The 23921-nt window shown below is 39.5% G+C and overlaps 1 protein-coding gene across 9 annotated transcripts in view; it reads right to left on the minus strand.

The window, feature by feature from the left end:
• The window catches only part of Mctp1 (multiple C2 and transmembrane domain containing 1), a 633933-nt gene that overhangs the window by 126120 nt on the left and 483892 nt on the right, over window positions 1-23921 (minus strand). For all 9 annotated transcript variants that reach the window (XM_085830938.1, XM_085830936.1, XM_085830943.1 and 6 more), the window contains one exon: window positions 7314-7433. In XM_085830938.1, coding sequence (XP_085687064.1) covers window positions 7314-7433 — 120 coding nt within the window. The remainder of the gene's footprint in view (window positions 1-7313; window positions 7434-23921) is intronic.

Raw genomic sequence — 23921 nt, forward strand, 5'->3', positions numbered from 1 at the left:
GCAGAGGATGGCCTAGTTGGTCATCAATGGGAGGAGAGGCCCTTGGTCTTGTGAAGGCTCTGTGCCCCAATATAGGGGAATGCCAGGACCATGAATGGTTGTGGATGGGTTGGGGAGCAGGGGGAGGGAGGAGGAGATAGGGGATTTTTGGAGGGGAAACTCTGAAATGTAATAACATTTGAAATGTAAATAAAGAAAACATCTAATTTTTAAAAAAGTGTTTAATAAGAAAAACATTAAGAATTCTCACCTGAGGAATACCAAATGGCTGAGAAGCACCTGAAAAAATGTTCAACATCCTTAATCATCAGGGAAATGCAAATCAAAACAACCCTGAGATTCCACTTCACTCCAGTCAGAATGGCTAAGATCAAAAATTCAGGTGACAGCAGATGCTGGTGAGGATGTGGAGAAAGAGGAACACTCCTCCATTGTTGGTGGGATTGCAAGCTTGTACAACCACTCTGGAAATCATTCTGGAAATCAAATTGGACATAGTACTACCGGAGGATCCTGCAATACCTCTCCTGGCATATATCCAGAAGATGTCCCAACCAGTAAGAAGGACACATGCTCCACTATGTTCATAGCAGCCTTATTTATAATAGCCAGAAGCTGGAAAGAACCCAGATGCCCCTCAACAGAGGAATGGATACAGAAATTATGGTACATTTACACAATGGAGTACTACTCAGCTATTAAAAAAATAAATTTATGAAATTCCTAGGCAAATGGATGGACCTGGAGGGCATCATCCTGAGTGAGGTAACCCAATCACAAAGGAACTCGCACAATATGTACTCACTGATAAGTGGATATTAGCCCAGAAACTTAGGATACCCAAGATATAAGATACAATTTGCTAAACGCATGAAATTCAAGAAGAACGAAGACCAAAGTGTGAACACTTTGCCCCTTCTTAGAAATGGGAACAAGGCACCCATGGAAGGAGTTACAGAGACAAAATTTGGAGCTGTGACGAAAGGATGGACCATCTTGTGATTGCCATATGCAGGGATCCATCCCATAATCAGCTTCCAAACGCTGACACCATTGCATACACTAGCAAGATTTTGCTGAAAGGACCCAGATATAGCTGTCTCTTGTGAGACTATGCTGGGGCCTAGCAAACACAGACGTGGATAATCACAGTCAGCTATTGGATGGATCACAGGGCCCCCAATGTAGGAGCTAGAGAAATTACCCAAGGAGCTAAAGGGAACTGCAACCCTATAGGTGGAATAACAATATGAACTAATCAGTACCCTGGAGCTCTTGTCTCTAGCTGCATATGTATCAAAAGATGGCCTAGTCCGCCATCACTGCAAAGAGAGGCCCATTGGACCTGCAAACTTTATATGCCCCAGTACAGGGGAACCCCAGGGCCAAGAAGAGGGAGTGGGTGGGTAGGGGATTGGGGGGGTGGGTATGGGGGACTTTTGGGATAGCATTGAAAATGTAAACGAGGAAAATACCTAATAAAAAAAAGATTAAAAAAAAGAAAAGAAAATCATTATAGTATATTTTACAGTAAAAACTATGCAGATGTTATCATTTCATGTGTTTGTTAGAAGGTTTCCTAACAACAGAAAGGATGATTCTAGCTATTCTGTAGAACATAAATGTGGATGAACTTAGATTATGGTTTATATGATACATTTAAAATATGTAGAATGAAAAATAAAATTTGCATGTGTAAATATACTTTACAGAAAAGAGGAGAATGTGTTCAGGGTACTTGGGATTTGGAAACTAAATACATGGTGGACTCCCTATGTTCTTGGTGTTGCTCTTGAGAAGACACTGTCCCATCATCTCTCCAAGTTTTTTTACTCCTCAAACCCCACTTGCTATCAGGGGCTTTAGTCTAATTGGTGCTCTGCTACAGAGACAGTGAAGGAGGAGCCTCAGAGCATCAAGCTGGGTTGTGCTAAGATGTGAGATGCCCTCCCTCTGGCTGCAGAGCCATAGTGCATAATGGACTTTTGTGGCAATGAGTCTAAGTGTTCCAACTAGGCCACACATTAGTGCATGGGGTGACATGACTCCCTGGACTCCAGGAGGCTGGCACCACATTCATGTGTAGTCTGTTTTGTACATCTATTCCACACAGAGCACCCCCCCCCGTGACCTGCTCTGCTGAAGTCACCATCTTGTTTTGCCTGTTTCCTCATCTACCAAAGGAGGAAGCATCTTTCATCTTCCTCCCTGCCTTTGATTCTTTAAAGGGTACTGTGTGTGGGAGGTGGAACTGCTGCACATTCCAGAGCACATGAGTAAAGGTCAAGCGAGGGGAGCTGGAATGAGTGGAAAGCATGTGGTCATATTCAAATCCTGATGCAGTGATAAACATCTGTGAGTTACAGTATCATTCTACGCAGTTGGCAGATGTCTCTGAACGTGGTCGGGGAGGCACTTTTCCATGGTATCTAATTAGCTGTTACTTTCAACCTCCTTATGCTCTAGATCGCTTTAGGAACTAAAGGTCTGATCTTTTCATGGTTCTCCTCAGATTTTTGCAAGCTGCTAACCTTCTGAAAAAGTTGGGAAAAGTTGTGGTTGAAATAAGCACAAAAGAAGAAAAGAGTGATCATCCATTTTTAGATATGTTTAGAGGCTGTGTGACTCAGAGCTGCTTCTGTTAAGAGCACTGAATATGTGGTCTTTTTTGGTACTGAGATGCAAACACAGAAAGAAGACTTGTGGTCTAAGTTAGTTTTGGGGAATGATGAAACTCTATTGAAGTAGAATGTAAGTGTATATACAAAGGCCCTCTCCTCTCTCAGCTTGGCTTTGGACAGTCCCTTTAGATCCTCTATGCCTCATTTAGTCTACATATCCAATTGTTACACAAAGGACTGCTTTTCTAGACAAAAGCACTGGCAGAAAACATAATAAATGTGTTCGGCTGACAGCGATTCAGGACAGACCAAATGTTTCTGTGGTGACCGTTCCAAATTTTCAAACAGTATGACAGCAGTTCTTTGCTTATAAGCTTTGTTTCTAGAGGTAAGAATTCTGGTTTTTAAGTGGATCTGAAAACAAATTCTGTACTATTCTAGAAAGGAGAAGAAGAATCTAATACTTTGCCATAGGGAGGAACTAACTGAACATTCCAGTATTTACTATTGTTTTAACAAGGCAGACTTTGTCTCAATTTATGCACAGTAATTCCATGAATCAGAATGATTTCATTGATCTGCCCCACTCTTCAGGATTTTTCATGCCACCATTGATGAGTAACCAAGACTGCTGTGTAGGAGGCATATCACGTCAGTGGAGATGAATGTTCTTTTAAAGTGTAATTAAGAAATCCTGCTGGAAGACTGTCTATATGCCAACAAATATCAAGACTTTATTCACAACTATGGAGAATGCTCAGCTTTACTTAGTACCCTTGTGCTCACCTGAGTGACTAGAAAGCCACACCTCAGGCCACAAGCATTTTCAAAATTAAAGGTAGCATCTGGGTTGGAGCAGATGCCTGGTATCATCCCTTGAGAAGTCACAGAAAAATCTTAAGAAATCTGAGAGCAGTCTGAAGCATCGGGGGCTCTGCAGAATGTCCTGGACGCGTAAAGAGGCCCTGTGGAGGAAGATATGCCTAAGTACACACTACAGAAACAGCTGAGGCTTCAGAGAATGGTAGTAGGCTTTGTTTCACAGCACACTGACTGTGGAGTTTACTGTTTATCTTGCCTTTCAATTTCCTTACTTATAAACTAGTGATAAAGGCATCTGAGGACACTTTATTTGATATAATTATCACTGAGAATGAGAAGAAGTGATGTCTCCAAAAGGCTTACCAGGGTACCTGATGCATAAAATTTGCTTAATAAATATCGGCTCCACTTCTCTGAATTAACAGTGAACTGTGGGGTAGGAGTCAATGAATGTTCTCTATCAATGTATATGCTTTGAGGTAGAGTTAGTACTACTGTCTTTGTTAGAACTCATGAGAGAAACTTGCCCAGGGAAAAGTGGGATGTGCCAAACTTCAGCCTATAAAGAAAGCATGATTATGGTTAAAAACAGAAATGTTGTGTGCCTTTGGGTAAGTTATTTAACTGTCTTCCTGTGGGTAAAGTACAAATAATGATACCCACAGAGTGTATCATAGAAAATTGATTCTATGATCTACTCATTTCCTTTATTCTTGGGGGTCTTGTCCCTTTTTCTAAGGAGGGTTCATGCAACTATGCTCTTTAGACAGAACTATTTCCCCTTAATTGTTAAAGATGAAGGATAGGGATGGAGAATTGAGGAAGACCCACCCCAATCAGCTCGTTCTCTAGAGAGATGACTCAGGAAGAGAGCACCTACAAAGGCTTCTTATGGCATTTGGGGTGCATGGAGAGCTCCGTAATTTTAAAATTCCAAATAAAGAGCATTGTCTGGTGTTAGCTCTTCAATTGATGACATTTTTGTCTGTAGTGCCTGTAGTTTGGATAGGTAGTACCAGGTCAATTTGCAGTGCAGGAAGAATTTTCCTGAGCTTTTGGAGTGACAGCTCAAAGCAAAAAGAGGATGGCAGGTCTATCTTTATTTCCTTTCATGCCAGGGACATTTCTAAATGAAGCAAGTATTAAACCAGCTTCTCTGGAAAAGTTGAACAGCTCTACTGGAAATTTTCACATCATGGTCCCAGACTAGGTGAATTCAGACACAAGCTTGCTTATTTTTAACAACCCTGACTGGTTAATAGCACAGGCAAGATGGCATTTTTATCATACCTCTTCTCATGGGCTCCCTCTGAGGCTGCAGATCTACCCTCACAAATGGCTGTCTGCTCATCCAGCCCTTAACAGACTTTGCTTATTAAACATAGCTAAATGTACTAGGCAAGGTCATATCTCCTTTCTTGTTTAATTACTAGTTTGGAAAACAAGTAGGCTTGGTTTTGGCTGAGACTTCACAAATAATAAACACACGAGGAAGCCCTTTCCTGTTGAATATTAATCTCAACTATCAGTCAGCATGTTGAAGAGAGAACTACTATCCATCTATATACATCATATGTTATGAAATTATTATTTACCTTTGTCTCTTTCTGACATTGATCTAAAAGTCATTTTTAAACAATTTTTTATTAGATATTTTCTTCATTTACATTTCAAAAGCTAGCCAGGTGGTGATGGCGCATGCCTTTAATCCCAGCACTTGGGAGACAGAAGCAGGCAGATTTCTGAGTTCGAGGCCAGCCTGGTCTACAAAGTGAGTTCCAGGACAGCCAGGGCTATACAGAGAAACCCTGTCTCAAAAAACAAACAAAAACAAAAATAAAACATTTCAAATGCTACCCTGAAAGGTCCCTATATCCTCCCCTCGCCCTGCTCCCCAACCCACCCACTCCTGCTTCCAGGCCCTGGCATTCCCCTGTACTAGGGCATATAATCTTTGTAATACCATGGGACTAAAAGTCATTTTAACTTGTTTTTCTTTTAGTCTTCATCCTAATTAAATTTTCTAAGATTTCTAAGATTTCTTCTTCATAACAGAATCTCTCTCTCTCTCTCTCTCTCTCTCTCTCTCCCTCCCTCCCTCCCTCCCTCCCTCCCTCCCTCCCTCCCTCCCTCCTTCCCTCCCTCCCTCCCTTCCTCTAGAAAGTTTCTGGGTTTGAAGTCAGTCAACAGTGTAATTAATTCACCCTAGAGGTCCTGTGTACTTTTCCCATGTGCTGAAAGCTTTAGCAAGGGTTTTGTAGAGAGCAGTAAGGACTCAGGGTAAGGGTAAAATGCCTTTTTTCCCCAAATGGAAGAGTGGGTTACAGCATGGCAAGGCCTACAAGCCCTTGTCCTACACACACACACACACACACACAATCTATAACCAGCAAAGTATAATCCAGGTCTTCTTTCAAGAGGAAAAAGAAGTCAAAATGCACAGCTGGGTATGCCAGAAAACACATAACTAGACAAATTGGATTTAAGAGCTATGTAAGGTCTCAACTGATCCAGTGAATGAGAAACTGAAAGAAACTTTGTGATTGCTCCCCCAGTCCCTGGGAAGAATAAAACATGTGGATATGTGTTCTTGGCAAATAAAAGGCAATTACTGGGTGTTATAGAGTATAGCTGACATCTCAAATGGGTTAAGCTACAGAATGTCTTGACAGTGGTCTGTGTTGGTGAATAAGATGTTGTTCAGGGCTAAAAGAGAGAAACTGTAAGAATAGATGTGCTTGAAAGGAAGATCTGGAAAGTCCCCTTTAGAGTTGTATCTTGTAAAAGATAAAGGGCGGTTTGAAAATACATTATGCGATTTAAATTTATCTATTATATAATTGTTCTATAGGCTTATAAATGTTTTAGATAATTTTAAGTACCAAAGACAAATTATATATTACAATTTTCCTTCTAGCAATAGACTTTTCCACACAAGGCAAGTATGTTCTAGAAAAAACAATGGAGTCTACAGTTTAAGAACTTTTTCACAAAAAATTCTCAAATCAATAACTAACTCTTTAAGATAATTGTACTTCCTCCCATAAGACATAGAAACTAAAACTATATTACTACTTTTCTTATTTGCAAATATGCCTCAAGACAGCTGAATGAAAAGCAGATTCGAGAAGATGCTTATCCCTTCAATTATATGTGGAATAAGCTTGGGTAAGTTTGCTAGCACTGCAGTGACTGAAACAACTCAAGAGGAACAAACCTGAACAAGGGGCAACACACAAGGCTCTGGTCAGTCCATGGCATCTTGTTTCACACATTCTAAGAACTTTCGAAAATGTCAAGGGTGAGGGCAGTTTTTGCTTAGTGATCCTGGGATTAAATGAGAAGTCGTTATCCTTAAGTTAGGATCACAATATGCCTAACTCTCAAACACTTACTGTGGTAGTTAGTGAAGAGGTACCAAATTAAGGTATTTAATATACTTTCCAGAAAAGAACCATCAACTTTCTTTCCAATGAAGTTTACACAGAGAACTATCTTAAGTAGAGAACATTAACTTGGTCTGATGACTAACAAGCCTGTGACATTATCTCTTAATTCAGGATTTCTTAAGATATAAAATGAGCCAGAGGATAGAAGAAGTAAAGGTTTGGAGTAATAGCATTAATAACTTTACATCTCAGCTTAATTCATATGCTCCCCACCCTAGTGTCTACCAAACTGGTCATTCTGGAAATAGGTGGATACTACACACTGTGTTAAGAGTGTGGAGTTGTTATATTTGACTTTACAAAACCTTCCTCCAAAGTTGAATCTTGACAGGCAAGTTTCTGGTTTATAAGGCTCCATTCAACATCATCTCATCAGAGAGACTAGGAAGAAGAAAACCACAGGAAGAATGCAGAGACTTACGGTGTCCCGTTGCCTGTTGTCTTTCCCGGATATTATCAGGAAGTAGTTCCATGTCAATAGTAACAGCAGCAGCAGTGGTATCATGTAGAGCTCAAAGTTCCAGACAATGAGGAGAAAGAGCTGGAGGGGGAGAAGAGAGAGAAAAGACAAGAGTCAGTTTCGAACTTCCTTGGGTAGGTTATCATCCACACTAACCTCAAAAACCCACAAACCACATGCTTCAGAACAGGAAAACAAACCCTGTGGACTTATTTTGCTAAACGCACATCTGACTCCTGGAAAGTCACTGGCAAGATTTTTGCTTTGCTTAATTTCTGTGAAGGAAAACTTGATATCATTATTCTGTCAAAAGCAATTTTATTTTTCTTCCTTCACTTAAATTATTGTTAGATTAGACAAAATAAAGGTCTTTCCTTTCTTTTTCTTTTCTTTCATTCATTCATTCTTTTATTTACTTATTTACTTATTTATTTTTAGACAGTTTCTCTGTGTTGTCAGAATAGCCTGATCTGTCCGTCTTAATCACAAAGAATGAATCACCATTTTAACATCAGGGATACTCTTTTTACAAAACTCACTTGGATAATACAATAGACCAAGCATAATAGGCAGATGAAAATGCCATGCTTATCCTACAGAACCCCAAAGATTTCACATTATGAAAAAGGCAATGCTTCCAACAAGGGTTAAAAGAGGTTGGCTTATCTTTCTGTATTATACAGAAAGTCAAACTTTTGCAAAGGAATGTGAAGAGCAATTTTGGCAAAGAAAAATTTAGCATGCCTGTTTGTATTAGATTTTAACACTACCTGTTTGAAAAAAACTATTTTTAATTGTAAGACAAATGTCAGAGAAAGAACTTTGGGGTGACAGACAGAGCCATTCTATGCACATATACATTGTGAAAACAACAGGATTTGAGACATAACTGTGATTCAGCCACCTCCTCACCAGACTTATATTGTCAACAGACCATCTAGATCCTTTGGGCCTGTGGCTCCTGCTATCAGACTAAGGTCACCTTAAATCAGGTTGGATGGAATGTAGAATCCCTACCTAAGTGTAAAGCTAAGGAGCTGTGTAACCTTTGTACAACTTCTATATCGTGCTTTTCATTTCTTCCTCCATAAAATGGGAAATAAATGAAGTATTCCTTTAGAGTTGTGAGAACTGTGTAATTAACAAAGTTCTTGGAATGTGGGAAAATATACATGCTTACCTTTACTGTGCCCATGTAATTGATGCTCAGAAAATTAACTAATTTTTGGCTGGAAATCAGAACATCATCTGCCTACTAAGACGTAGGTGAGCAGTGGCTTAAGTGGAAATTTCAGTCAACTGGTCAGGGTAACACACACAGCTTGTACTTTGTAGACCATGAATTAGGGGAAGTCATTATGGCACCAATGTCAGGAGCAATGTTACCTGAGGCCTTCCTAGTCAATATCAGTCTAGGCCCTATTGAAATGGCAGACAGGAACACCTACCTGTGAGCCACAGAACTCAGGTTCCAGACCTTAAGAGGTGACTTTGCCTCTGTTTTCATTTATAAAAGAAGATCTGTAAACACAATCACCTCTATCATCCCTGTTGTAAGATCTAGATGACCTTGTGGTACTACTCCCCCTCGGGAGTAAAGGGCAACAGAAGCTTCAGGACACAGAAGGTCCTCTTCACACATGAACTCACAGTGGTTGCAACAACATGCACAAAACCTGTGTAAGCACAAGGCAGACCAAATACCACCTAGGAATGGGGAGCTGGGAATGAAATCCTAGCCCTGACTGTGGCCTGTTGACAATGGTAAGCAGCTAGGGGAGGGAGAGACAGCTTTATCTAAGAGTATAGCACCTGGTAGATCAGCCACACTCCAGTGGAAAAGCACAAACTGGGAAGCAGCAATTAGTCTTGAAGATTTGGGGCCTTTTCAGTATACAAAGTTGGGTGAGTAAGCAGGTGGTCTGGGATTGGAGGAGAGAGGGGGAAATATGATCAAAATGCTGTAAGACACTCAAAAAACTATCAAAAAGTGTACAATATTATACTCTTATATGGTCCAATATGTTCCATGTATATGGTCACCAGAGCATGGGCCAGGGAAAGGTAGAGAAAAGAAAAATCAAGTCAGAAATGATAGTCACTTTAGAGATGCTTACAATAGAACTGTCTTCTTTCTTACTGTCTGTGCATTAGGAAGCTGCTCCTTGTATAAATGAGCAAGCAGCTCCCATGTTTTAAAGTAAAGCATCTTTAAAAAGAAGAAAATGATCGAACTTTGTATGAACTCCAAATGAAAATCATTAACATTTTCTTTTTCAACATTCAAAAAATATAAAAATTTCAAAAAACTACTGAACATGCCTTAATGATTAAAAACAGTTTTAAAATTTTACTAAGTGTTTAAAATTAGGATAAAGTACTTTCTGGCTTCTGGGTGCTAAGAATGGCTAAGCAAAGGCAGTCACCTACTAAAGTGTCACTGGCTATTCTAGTTCTTACTGGACGGTAAAGGTCGTCTAGTAAAAAGTGGAAGAGTCATTTTAGCTCATTTTCTGTACATTAGAGTTTCCTCCATCTTCCCTGGGCCACAGGCGCTGACTGAGCCTTGTGTTCCTGTAAGGTCTTAGGAGAAAGAAGGCTCCTGGGAAAACAAGCTGACACTGACTCTGTCCCTAGTCCTGACCACTATTTTTCACAGATTTGAAAGTGGCAAAAACAATACAATAATGAGCTAGAAGAAGAAATTAAGGGATAAACATATATCCCCAACACACACACAAAAATACAAATATAAAACACACAGTGTTGGACATGTCCGGATCATCTCACTCTTGAATAGCCTTTTCCTTCAGGGAACATAGAAAGAGGACAAGGTCCTAGGTTTCAATATTACATCAACCAAAAATGAAATTTATGCAGTATTTAACTTTACTCCATTCCATCACTTTGGGTTACTTTCCCAGTCTCTTTCACCATCACCCAATTTGTAGCATTTCCTTTTCATCCTAGGATCTTATTCCCAGTACCTACATTTTAATTTGGGCCTTTGGCATTTCACATCCGTAGAATCCATGCCTCCATTTACACACAAAACACCTAATCCTACATTAGCTATCCCTGCTCACTAGAAACTGAAAACACTTCAAGTATTTGATTTTCTTCTTTAAACTATAGGTTTAAAACTACAGGTTGTGGTTCACAATTAGAATTCCATAGTAGAAAGTCTTAATGAGATATTAGTCAAAATTATAACAGCACTTACAACCTCCACAGATAGAAAAGGGTACTAAATCCAGGCAGCATGGGTCATGTGTATAATTCTAGTACTTGAAAGCTAGAGGCAGAAGGATCAGTAGTTGAATGTCATCCTCTAGCTACATAGCAAGTTTGAGACTGGCCCGAACTACATGAGAACCTGTCTCAAAACACTGACAAATTGAGAATTCTGTGCATTACCCTGTATGTAGAAAGTATGCTAGAAGTCTTTTGCATCTAGCCTTGTACTGTCCACTATGGCGAGGAGAGATGTGAAAGGAGACAGATATAGCATAGATATTCACATCAGACTCAGAGGCATCCAAGAGCCCTCATTATTAGCTCTAGGGCCTTGGGCAGCTATTGGATTTCTTTTAGTTTTCTCATATGAAGAATAGAAATTCTACCACTTCCTTTGTGGATTTGAAATGGAATTCACCTAAGACATGGCATCTAAAAGTGCTTAGCAAGCAGAAGAATTGAACTACATCACATATCAATTTTTGGTCCTTCTTGCAGATTGTCATCTTTCCTATGCCATTCACAGTTTATTATGGCTTCCAGAGTGAGCGATATGAATAAGCCATGACAGCGATGAATTTAGTACGTTTACATTTAATTCTGATTATCATGTGCAGTAATGTTCCTAATTTGTTCATATCTCTTTGTATCCATGATTTTTGTGATACCCATTCACATTACGACTAGGATAGAACATGTTTTTCACGGTTCAGAACAGAGTATCAAAATAGAAGCCAAAAATTATATGACAGTGTCACCTGGAGGAAGCCAGTTGCTCACTGAATAGACACTAACTGGAGGTGCCCAAGTGAGTTCACCTGAGTGCCTGGTCCAGTGTGCTGACCTAAAGACACATATAAATACAATGCAATGACAAGTTGTCATTACTTTAAGTTTGGGATCTGAATTCATGTATAAGGAGTAAGAGCTAGCTGTATTATGGCAAAATACGACTTTGAACAGAATCTCAAAGAAGGGGCTTTAGCTCAATTTCTGACATTTGGCATTATAGGATCTTGAGAAAGTCAGGTATTGTCTCTTGGTTTACCTTGGCCTATTTCATAGGATAGCTGTTGGGAGCAAATGAGGCAATGTATGCGTAATAATTAACCTTGATTGTCAACTTGACATGATTCTGAACCTAGAAGACAGACCTCTGAGTGTGTCTATGAGAGAATTTAAGAGAAGTTTACGTAAGTTAAGAAGATATACCCGTATACGGAGGACACTCTCCAGAGCCTGGGAGCCTGTTCTGAATCAAAAGGAGGAAGTGCACAGCACACCCATCTTCATTTCTCTCTGCATCCTGACTGTAGACACCGTGTGACTGCTTGCAGCCAGGCATTTCTCAGTACAAATAAGAAAGCTGTCCCTTTAAACTGTGAGCTAAAACAAACGCCTCCTCCACAGCATTGCTTTTTGTCTGGTATTTTGTTACAGCAACAAGAAAATTAATTAGTACAGTATATAAATGTTAGCATTATCAACTTAATCTGATCAATGCTTTTATATTTTAATTATTCCAGACACCTAGACTTAACAAACAAATAAACAAAAAAAACCCAATACAACAACAAAAACACCCTCGCCATTGAGGAGAGGTATCAGTCACTACAATAAAGACTTTAGAAAGGAAATTAATTTCAATTCTGTGTGTGTGTGTGTGTGTGTGTGTGTATGCACGTGTATGTGTGTGTGTGTGCATCCATAAAAAGTTATTTCTGAAAAATACATGGACTACATAAATCCCGTAAGTGGTCATTTTAATTGTTAATTAGGTAGATGGTGCTCCTTAGAGAGTGTGTGTATTGTGTGGGGAGATGTTTCTTGAGGGAATCTGTATTAAACAGATATTACAAATTTTTACTAGTATTATAAGAAAATCTAGAGTTAATATATACTATTTTTTAAACTAGTAAATCACATAGCGCACATTTCCCATTTTGAGAAATTTAGAGAGAAAGCTAATAGGTTTTAAATATTTTTACTTTATTTTGTATATGTGTGAATGTTCATGTGTGTATCTGTATGTGTGTAGGAGTGTGTGAGTGTATGTGTGCACATATGTGTATATGTATATGTGAATATGTGTGGGAATTGTGTGTGACTATGAATTGTGTGTGAGTATGTACATGTAGTGTGTGTGTATGTGTGATGTGTGTGCATACATATATATATATGCATGTGTGTACATGTGCATGTGTGTACATGCATGCATGTATGAGTGTATATGTATACATGTATTTATGAGTGCATGTATGAGTATATGAGAATATGTGTTTGTCTGGGTGTGTTTATGTGTGTGTATGTATGTGTGAGTGTATGTATGTATGTGTATGAGCATGTGTGTATGTGTGAGTATATGTGTGCATATGTGCATGTGCACCTGTGTGTGTGTGTGTGTGTGAGCATGTATATGTGTGTGAGAGAACATGAATATGTAGATGATAGAGTACCACTTGGGGGAATTTGTTCTCTTCTACTCTGAGGATTCTGGGGATGGACTTTGGGATATCAGGCTTGGCAGCAAGCTCCTTTTCCTGATGAGCCATCTTACTAGCCTAAAACTTCTTACAATTTTTAACAACTTCATACCTCTCTTATAAAAGAGACCTTGGTTTGAACTAACAATTGTATGAATATTAACATGTCTATAATGCATTTTCATTTGTAAATTCAAGTATCATTTATATAAAACATGGTTTCCAGCCTACAATATCAGCATCACTATCACAAAATACAGAACCCCAGTATCTACTTGGATTAGATTTTAGAAGCATTCTAAATATTAATCATAAATATTCAGAATGACTTTTTTATTTTTAATTTACTGAAAGAAAAACAAAGTAATTTGTCCTAACAGGTACTCTGTATGATGTTATGTGGAATGAAACTTAGGAGAGATGCCATGAGTTGTAGATGCAAAGATTATTCATATAAGAGGAACCCAAGGCTCAGGTCATTTAGTTCTGACAAAAGGCACCTTCTACTATGTGGCTGAGCCAAGCACTCTGACTCCCAATCCAGCACTTTTCCACAAAGCCCCACAGACTTTGGGGAAGAGCTATGTGGCAAGGCTGAGGCTTTGAAGATGTCAGTCGTTCAGTGTGGACTCTCTATATGTTGCTCCTCCTCTCTCCTTTGTTCTGAGACAACCACTTTTTGCATCAGCATGAAGAAAGAGAATGGCAGTTCTTAGGTGTTGTGGAAAAGGTTTGGTAACGCAAACAGGTCAAAAACTAATGGTGGAAATGAGGCATGTGAGGCACAGCCCATTCTCCCCCTTTTTTACACTCTCCTTCCGTGGCTATTAAGATTTTATAGCAACACCATTACTATAGACGGCCTGATGTGCCAGATTTCTATTTCTTTGAGCTTAAGAGTCCCAGACAGGACTGAGACATTCACACCATGTTATCAACTGATGCCTGCATTGAAGTGCACTGGAAGACGTGTGTGTTCCACGATCATTTGCTGCCACACATGACAGTACCCCTGGGGGAAGCCCACTTCAAAAAAAAATCATTTAAGCTGGAATATTGAATATCCTATTCTTTTGCAAACTACAGTATATTTTAAAAAGAAATCTCATCCAAAATGATTAACACTTCCTAGTGTTCAGGAAGAAAGCTCGCCCTTTCAGACTAACAGCTGTGGATCATTAGCTCCCGTGATGAGATGTCTTTGATGAGTATTTTTCTTTCTAATTAAGAGATGAGATTCTCTATTTGACTATCTCTTCAGAAAGAAGTGGGAAAAATCATTCTGCCTATATGGAACGGCTGTCTCCAACAAAACAATTATTTCAGGTCCTTTCTAGAAAATCCTTTCCCTCTAATTTCAATTCACTTTCCTTCCTAACTTACATTCATTGACACTTAGGTCTTTACAGTAGCAGACCGCTTCTGCCCAATCTTCATCTTTTAATGTTTTCTACAGCACTCTGGAATACAGAGGGCAAGATTTAAATCTTGCAAAATAATGCCTATATGCTTTTACGAATTAACCCAGACAACTCTTTTTTTGTTTTAATGGACAACTTTTGGCATGAGAATATTCCCTCATGTGAGAGAAAAACAGAGAAAAGATAAATATTGGAAGATTTTTGAGGCAGTGATTTTTAAAAAAAGAACTTCAATGTTCTTACACATGTATTTAAGAATATGTTTTAAACCAATGGTAATGAACTGAAACAAACAAACAAACAATTTCATCTCTACCAGCAACAGCAGACGTAAACACAAAAGTTACAGAGAGATGTAAAGTGGTTTCTAAAACACTTTGCTTCTCCTTTTAAAATAACTTGCATCAGATTTGCTAAGAAGTAAAACTCCTGGTCTAGAAGCTTGATGAAATGGTGTAGCTAGAAGGTGGAATGTTTGTGAGTTGGTCGGTCCATCAGTTTCCTCCTTCAGCTCTTGCAACTGGAAAAGAAAAGAGGAAAGGAAGGAGGGAGCGCTGACTCTCTAAAGCTTAGGTCGCTGGATGACACTTACTTTGGCCAGAGCATTTTTAGAAACATGTGGGGTGATTTTTGGTTGCCAGTGATAGTGTAGGAGATAAGTGTGATGCAGCAGTGTTTGGTGGATGGGGCAGTCCTGTGGATCACATGAAAAATGGTGGGAAGGAAGGTCTCACACAATAAAGAATTTTTCTTTCCAAAGTGCTGATAGCATTCCCTCTGGAAAACATTACCAGTTATTGTAAAGTACAGCCCTGAAACTCTGAGCTAATAATGGCTTCAAGACTGAGAGATGTGACCATGCCCTAGAGAGAGACAGAGACGGAGACGGAGAGGGAGACGGAGACGGAGGGGGAGAGGGAGGGGGAGGGGGAGACGGAGGGGGAGACGGAGGGGGAGGGGGAGGGGGAGGGGGAGACGGAGACGGAGGGGGAGGGGGAGGGGGAGGGGGAGGGGAGGGGGAGGGGGAGAGGGAGAGGGAGAGAGAATGTGCACTATTGTAATGTTTTTGTCTTGAATTTGTGGTGTTTACATGTAGTAATGTTTTCATACTGGTTCAGTTCCAAGATGATGGCATGACTTATGACTTCAGAATCAAGGATTGAGAGGAAATCAGCAGTAGAGAAATTGTGTTTGCTCATCAGCTTTTGCATTGAATGTTCTCTTCTCCTGTCGATAATTAGTTACTTATTTAAAGTACTCAAGAGAAGAACCAACGGGAAGCACCAAGGCCTATCTACTCTCCCTTGAGTTAAATTCACATCTGTCAATTCACCAGAGTCTTCTAAACTTACTCTTTTGAGAAAAGGATAGTTGGGCCCTACATGGAAAGACTGAGACACCACTTTATTGAGGTCTTCATTTCCTGTCAGGTTCCACTGGAACTGCTTGCATTTCTCAAAAGAGACAACAGTCAAAGGAAGTCAACAAGCTCTGCTGTCATCATTGCCTCTGGGGTGGCCTAAGGTGTGATGGGCTCTTTTGAAGAGAAGCTTTGCTTTATTTGGGTAATTGTGTGACTTGAATAGTAAGTGGAAATGGGTGATTCCTAGTGACCTACTGAATCCTCTCCACTTTATCTTTCTGCTTTCTGTGAACACGGGGGGGGGGGGGGGGGGGGGGGGGGGGGGGGGGGGGGGGGGAACGACACACGGACGGGAGGACACTTTGGTTTTGAGAAGAGTGACATGTTGAACTGCAGCCTTCTCTTCACCATTATTTTAGTCTTCACCATTATTTTAGACTAGTTTCAGCCTGATAATTGTTTTGCATGGCATGGATATTTTATGTGTTTAGAGAAAAATTCTATGTCCACCATCTATAAAATGATTCCTACTATTCACTAGACAGGAAAGTCAACTAACTCACTTCTATTTATAAAACTGAGTGGGAAAAAAAGATGGAAGTTGGTTGACTTTTTGGTAAGCTCAGATTAAAATGTATGTACTGCAATTTGGTTTGTTTTTATTGATAGTGGTAGAAAGATGCTGTTTGTTTAGATTTACATGGATTATTTAGATGTTTAGGCCAGAAAGCTCTAATTCCTAATTTTGTAAAATTAAGCACTGAGCTTTTGACACTGCTGTCTAAAACTCAAAGTCAACAGTCTTAATATAATCCATGATATTTCTAAAGTACAGCCCGACTTCATCTAGCAAAGAGGGATGTGTGACAGCTGAATAGTACTCTCATCTGAAAACGTGTCACATACAAACCATAGAAAGAGCCTATAAGAAAAAGGACCCAAACAGCCTCAAAAAGAGTGCTGTCAACTGCTAGGCACACAGCACACTGCTTCTTGATGGAGATATTACACCAATAGAAGCTGCCAGACACAAGGTTCGGATGGTTGTTATTTACATTTTTTTTTTTTTTTAGCTTAAAGGTCATACTGATGTTTTGTATCATTTTTGTCAAAGTCCAAGATGAAAAGCTCTGGCTCTGCTTTGAGAATGCTAAAGCCCCCAATGGGTAAGCTGGGAGTAGGTCCAATTTAAACACCACATCAATCACACATGCATAACTGATAACTTTGTGCATTTAATGTTAGTCAAAGTTTGGATGTAGAATGGAAGTGACAAATATTTATAGCTGCCTGGATAATGTTGATCCTTGGAGGTCCTGTTCATGAGAGTTAGTATCCAAGTTCCTGGTTCATAAGGTCTGCCACAGCATCAAACACATTCATTTTCACCTATGTTAGCCACAGAAGTTTGGCACTCAAAACCAGGCTGCAGGAAACTGTTGTTATGTTCATGCACATAGTTTACAATGAGCAAACATATATAACTAAGGAGGTATAACCTTATTTCACACCTGGAGGTTTATGGTATTGAGTCAGTTACTCCAAACACTTAAAACAAATTGAGAATCTATGTTAAAGCAAACACTTAGGCTTTACTTAAGAATAAAGGGTTAAATCTGGAACAGCCAAGACTTTCATGGATCCTTGGAGAAATAGTTAGATCCAAGAGATATGGCATATCACAGATATATGAGCTTCAGAAAGGCTGGTCTTCCTTAATCTTTCTCAACTCTGATTTTGATTTAATTGAGCATTTCCTAGCTGTCCTTTTTTATCTCCAGTGCCAGGAAAACGATTATTTTATCTTCACAATAATCAAGTGATTTAATCATGTTTTGAGGACACTTATTTTTTTTTATTAGATATTTTCTTTATTTACATTTCAAATGTTATCCCCTTTCCTGGATTCCCCTTCCAAAACCACCTATCTCCTCCCAACTCCCCCTGATCACCAACCCACCCATTCCCACTTCCTGGCCCTGGCATTCCCCTATATTGGGGCATAGAACCTTCACAGGACCAAGGGCCTCTCCTCCCATTGATGACCAACTAGGCCATTCTCTGCTACATATGCAGCTAGAGACATGAGTCCCACCAGGTGTTTTCTTTGGTTGGTGGTTTAGTCCCAGGGAGCTTTGGGGGTACTGGTTAGTTCATATTGTTGTTCCTCCTATGGGGCTGCTAACCCCTTTAGCTCCCTGGGTACTTTCTCTAGCTCCTTCATTGGGGACTCTGCTCTGTCTAATGGATGACTGTGAGCATCCACTTCCGTATTTGTCAGGCACTGGGAGAACCTCTCAGGAGACAGTTATATCAGGCTCCTGTTGGCAAGCTCTTGTTGGCATCCACAATAGTGTCTGGGTTTGATGGTTGTATATGGGATGGATCCGCAGGTGGGGCAGACTCTGGATGGTAATTCCTTCAGTCTATACTCCACACTTTGTCTCTGTAACTCCTTCCACGGGGATTTCATCCTTCTAATAAGGATCAAAGTATCCACACTTTGGTCTTCCTTCTTCTTGTGTTTCATGCATTTTGCAAATTGTATCTTGGATATTCTGAGCTTCTGGGCTAATATCCACTTATCAGTGAGTGCATATCATGTGTATTCTTTTGAGACTGGGTTACCTCACTCAGGATGATATCCTTCAGATCCATCCATTTGTCTAAAAATTTCATAAATTCATTGTTTTTAATAGCTGTTTCCTACTCCATTGTGTAAATGTACCACATGGTCACTTGCTCTTTGACAAAGGAGCTAAAACAATCCAGTGGAAAAAGAACAGCATTTTCAACAAATGGTACTGCCTCAACTGGTGGTTAGCATGTAGAAGACAGCAAATTGATCCATTCTTATCTCCTTGTACAAAGCTCAAGTCCAAGTGGATCAAGGGCCTCCACATAAAAGCAGAGAAACTTATAGAGGAGAGAGTGGGGAAGAGCCTTGAAGATATGGGCACAGGGGAAAAATTCCTGAACTGAACACCTATGGCTTGTACTGCAAGATCAAGAATTGACAAATGGAACCTCATAAAATTGCAAAGCTTCTGTAAGGCAAAGGACACTGTCAATAGGACAGAATGGCAACCAACAGATTGGGAAAAGATCTTTGCCAATCCTAAATCTGATAGAGGGCTAATATCTAATATATACAAAGAACTCAAGAAATTAGACACCAGAGAGCCAAATAACCCTATTAAAAATGGGGTACAGGCTAAACAAAGAATTCTGAACTGAGGAATACTGAATGGCTAAGAAGCACCTAAAAACAGTGTTTAACATCCTCAGTCGTCAGGGAAATGCAAATCAAAGGAACTCTGAGATTCCACCTCAAACCAGTCAGAATGGCTAAGTTCAGGTGACAACAGATACTGGCAAGGATGTGGAGAAAGAAGAACATTCCTCCATTGCTGGTGGGATTGCAAGCTGGTACAACCACTCTGGAAATCAGTCTGGCAGTTCCTCAGAACATTGGACAGAGTACTACCTGAGGACCCAGTAATACCACTCCTGAGCATATACCCAGAAGATGCTCCAACATGTAATAAGGACACATGCTCCACTATGTTCATAGCAGCCTTGTTTATAATAGCCAGAAGCTGGAAAAAACCCAGATGTCTTTCAACAGAGGAATGGATACAGAAAACTGAGAACACTTCTTGTCTTGTAAGTTCTTAACCTACTAGCAAGCAAAATGATTTTCTTAAGTGTGAACATGAATTTAAGGACAATCTCAAGCTAGTTTATATCCCCTCCATGTTTCTAAGGTTTCAGAAGTGCTGTGAAGAGTCAACGTACTCAATTACACACAATTATCTTTTAAAGGTTTAAAGAAATGAATCTGCTAGCATCACCATTTGTGAAGCAGGTTGTTGGTCAATCCCCCTTCTTGTGTATGTAAATGCTGTGTCTAGGTACACACATTCTACACCAATGTTTGCTGATGTACAAAATGTTCAATCTATCCTATGCTCAAAATTTGGCTCTGAAGGTATCTCCATCCTGAACAGGTACAATATTTAAGGTAACAGCTGGCACTTCAGTTGCTCATGGGAGGAAACTCCCTCTGTTCTATACACAGTGCCAGGAAGTAGGATACTGTGCTAACGAGCCAAACACGTGTTCATAAAGTCTGTGATACATGTTACTTTAAAAATGATACATGCAGTCTTTTTCTTCTTATTCTTAACTCACTGAACAGGAATCCCTTTAAAACAGCAGAGGGTCACCCCCTTCAGTAACTGATTGCAAAGGGGAGCACTCTGCTAGGTTTTGTGCCTTTCCACTCATTTCTACTCAAATGATTTCAGTCTGATTCATTCAACTTATCCTGTCTTTCCTAGGCTACTGATTTCTGCTCTCTCTTTTTAATCCTTCTTAGTACAGCTTGAGGTTATTGTTAATTATTTACTGTCCATGCTTAATGTCTTCATTCCACTCCTAAAATTACACAGCCAAAGTCAGAGGGAAAAGTGTTTTTAAATTCTCACCCTCTAAAATAGATTTAAGACCTAATAATATCATATATTCCAGCTATCTTACCAGCTTCTAAAGCTTCATCTCCCATTCTGTCTTATAATTTTCTAATTTTCTCCTTCACTGGTCTCATTCCCCCAATCTCTCTGTTCTGGAAAAACTTCAAGAGTTATGTTTAGCAGCTCTAGCTATGTCTGAACATGTCTCTTTGCAATTCAAATAATCCTCCTCGGCTGACTCTAACAGGCTTCTTTACTGCGTTCCATCTTTCAGCCTTGCTGTGTAATGTTTACTTATGAATGTCTTTCTCTTATTGCTTAACTGATCCTAGTGGTCTTGTTACCACGTGTAAAGCCTAAAGACTTGAACACTATGAACGCATATCTTTTGGCTATTTTCCACACCTCGAAACATTTTCTTAAATGCAATGGTGCTTGTGTTTCAATGGTAACAGAAGTTATCAGAGAACACTAGTTTAGACAGCAAGCAAGATGAAGTCCAACTGTTCAAACAGCCTGACTTTTACAGTAAAAGGAGAGGCCCACGGCCAAGACCACTGAGATGAGCAGGTATTTTTAGTTCGCTTGTAGGCCAGCTCTAATGTAATTCTGAAATGTTTTCTTCAAACCCAACCCGACTTTTTCAGGGCTGTCCAAATCTGTTTTCTTTTATAGCAAGTACAAATTCTTGGAGCAAAGGAAGCATGCGTATCATTTCTGTGTCTCTCTGCATGACCATGGTGTTGATGCCCGATGGCTCAATTTAGTCTGCCAAACAGATGAGTGCATTGTAATTAGCTCTTGTCAAACTGCTAGAAATAGAAAAATGATTTCCAGTGTAATAAAACTTATGAAAAAGAAAAATCTTTTCTATCATTTCCAGCCAAAATAGTTCTTATAATGGCTTATAGCATTATATCCTGTAGTTCTAAACGAAGGCCACTGTGTTCTTGGGGAAGACTTCGGTTAAACATGTTACCAAAGGAAGTATATGCATCAGCACATAAAAGATGTTCAACATCATTAATCACTAAAGAAATACACAATGAGATGCTATCCCCAACCATTAATTTGGCTATAATTAAACAAACTTACAAAATATATGGTGAAGATATGGAAAAACTAGAACCTTCCGTCATACATAGTCAATAGAGATGTATAACAGTTGGCCACTGTTGAAACAATTTGGTAATTTCTTAAAATGTAAATGTATGAGATTAACCACCACCAATTCCACTCTTATGCATCTGTCCTTGAAACCTGAACATAACAGGCCATGGATTTGCCCATGACTGTTCATGATTCATAACAGTCTCCAAACAGAAACAGTGAAGATGACTCTCATGGTAAACGTGTAGTCAGAAATGCACATACCACACATAGCCCACTAGTCCATGACTGCATAAACGGACATGCACTAGCTCCTTCAGTGTCACAGATCCAGAGACACATGCTAAGTAAAAGAAGTCAGATAAGAACACAAGAGCCGTTTGTTTAGAATGTTCAGAAAAGGTGAATTACTCTAGATAGAAACAAAAGAATGGTTGCCAGGCATTGGAGGTGGAAATAGAGAGTGACTGTAACCAGGCAAGATGTAGTGATAATTTTGAAGTGATAACTTTTAATTATGTATTTTTATTTTATATGTATGAGTTTTCCACCTCTGTGTGGGTATATGTACTGTGTGTGTGTGTGTGTATGTGTCTGGTGCCCATGGGGATCAAGGAGGGCAGACATTGGCTCTCTAGAACTGGTATTATAGAGTGTTGTGAGCTAGTTGTGGAACTGGGAACTAAACCTGATTTTCCAAAAGAGAAGCAAATGCTCTCTTAACTGACAAGTTCCATGCCTGTAGCCCCACAAAACTAGAAATTTTATCCAGCTAAATCTCAATGTATAATTAAGAGAATGTAGGCTGAAGTAACAAATGGCCACAAATCTGGGTGTGTCTTGCCAACTGTCTCAGAATATCTAAAATGCTAGTTGATGACTCTATGTTTTTTATGATTCTTGGGGGCCCTGCTCCTTATTTGAGTTCATAGGAGTATCAGAGAGACTGCTGGTGGACAGCTAAAACAAATATCAATATCAGCCATTGTTAATTATAACCTAAAAAGCAAATTCTACAGGTAGATGAGGAAATGTGTATGGATGACTCCTCACTCTGTGCAAAGTGTGATCAACTTTGAACAAACAAAACAATATAACAAGTGAAGTTTTTCCATCCATGGCTGGGAATTGGAAACACCACCATCACAAAACTTACCAGGAAAATTTAGACTGAAATGTGAAAAGAATGAGAAAAAAAAGAAGGATCACTTAAATTCTTAATTAAGAAAATAGGACAAAGGAGACAAGAGAACTACAACTCATGGCACAACAGGGAGGCAAGGTGGCAAGGTCATCTTCCCTGTCCAGAAGCTGGCACTCCAGTGACTACAATAGCAATGTGATTTTTTTTTTACATGGCAATTTGAGGCTAGAGCTGGAATTTTGTTGCAGTCCTCTGTGATCTCTATTACCAAGTCACTTGGAGTACCACAAATCAGGAAGTAAAACTGACCCCCTATATCCACCCACAAATAGAGTGGAAAGACCTGTTAGAAGGGATTTGTTTTATTTTTCTGGTCAGCAATAGTCAGCAACTCCCTTTGGTTGGCTAGGATTGTTTTTCTCAGTATATTGCATCAAGAAAAGTAGAAATGAAAACTGCTGAACACAGCAGGGCGAGTGAAATGAATCTGAGAAGTGCTTCCAACCGTTTTTATGTGAGCACTTCTAAAACTAAGATAATCCTGTATTTTCCAATAACTAGAAAGTGTTTCTTGCAACTCACACCCCACAATACAGCTTAATACATGTATTTATAAGTTAACTAAACATCAAGCATGTGAAAAGCATGGTGAGCCTGGCAGATTTCCTATTGTTTCTACATCTATTTTCTCTATCAATTGCTACAATCTACATGAGCTCTGTGTTCCACCATCAATTTACATAGAGATATTCTGTCTCCCAGGGAGACAGGTGTGGCTTTGTCCTGCATGGCAGAATCAGCTTCCCTTTAACCAGCTCCTTGTTGAGGGAACCCTTTGCTGCTTGCATTCAGATCTGTGTCTATGTGAGAGGTTACCACCCTTTTCACTCTAACAAAGACTCAAAATGACCAGATTCTGTGGTTAGCGTGAGAGGGGGAAGATGTGTTTGTTCTCCGGGTTTAGCCCAGTCTTGGGAGGCACAGAGGGATGCCTGACTCTTAAGTATCAAAAGAATGCTGGCTCCTAGCCTTGTCTTCACCTTGGCATCAGTTGAAATCAAAGAAAAAGGAGATGAATTCTGTCTGGTTTGTTTTAGAAATAAGGCAACTGACACAAATTGGGAGGAGGAGCCAAAAAAGGATGCCAGCAAAAGATGACGTAAACAAACTGCATGGTATTTTCTATGATTCATCCCATTAAGCAATAGCATGGAGTTATTCTGTCCTTTTTCTTGTAGAAAAATTTCACCAATAACTATAGACCCATTTCAATGTATATACAAATATGTTTACCAGGTGCACACCTAGGTGTGCTTATATGGGTATAAAATGTAGG

The sequence above is a fragment of the Mus caroli genome, unplaced genomic scaffold (assembly GCF_978045245.1).
Source record: "Mus caroli unplaced genomic scaffold, Mus_caroli_1 scaffold_15, whole genome shotgun sequence".
Classification (NCBI taxonomy): domain Eukaryota; kingdom Metazoa; phylum Chordata; class Mammalia; order Rodentia; family Muridae; genus Mus; species Mus caroli.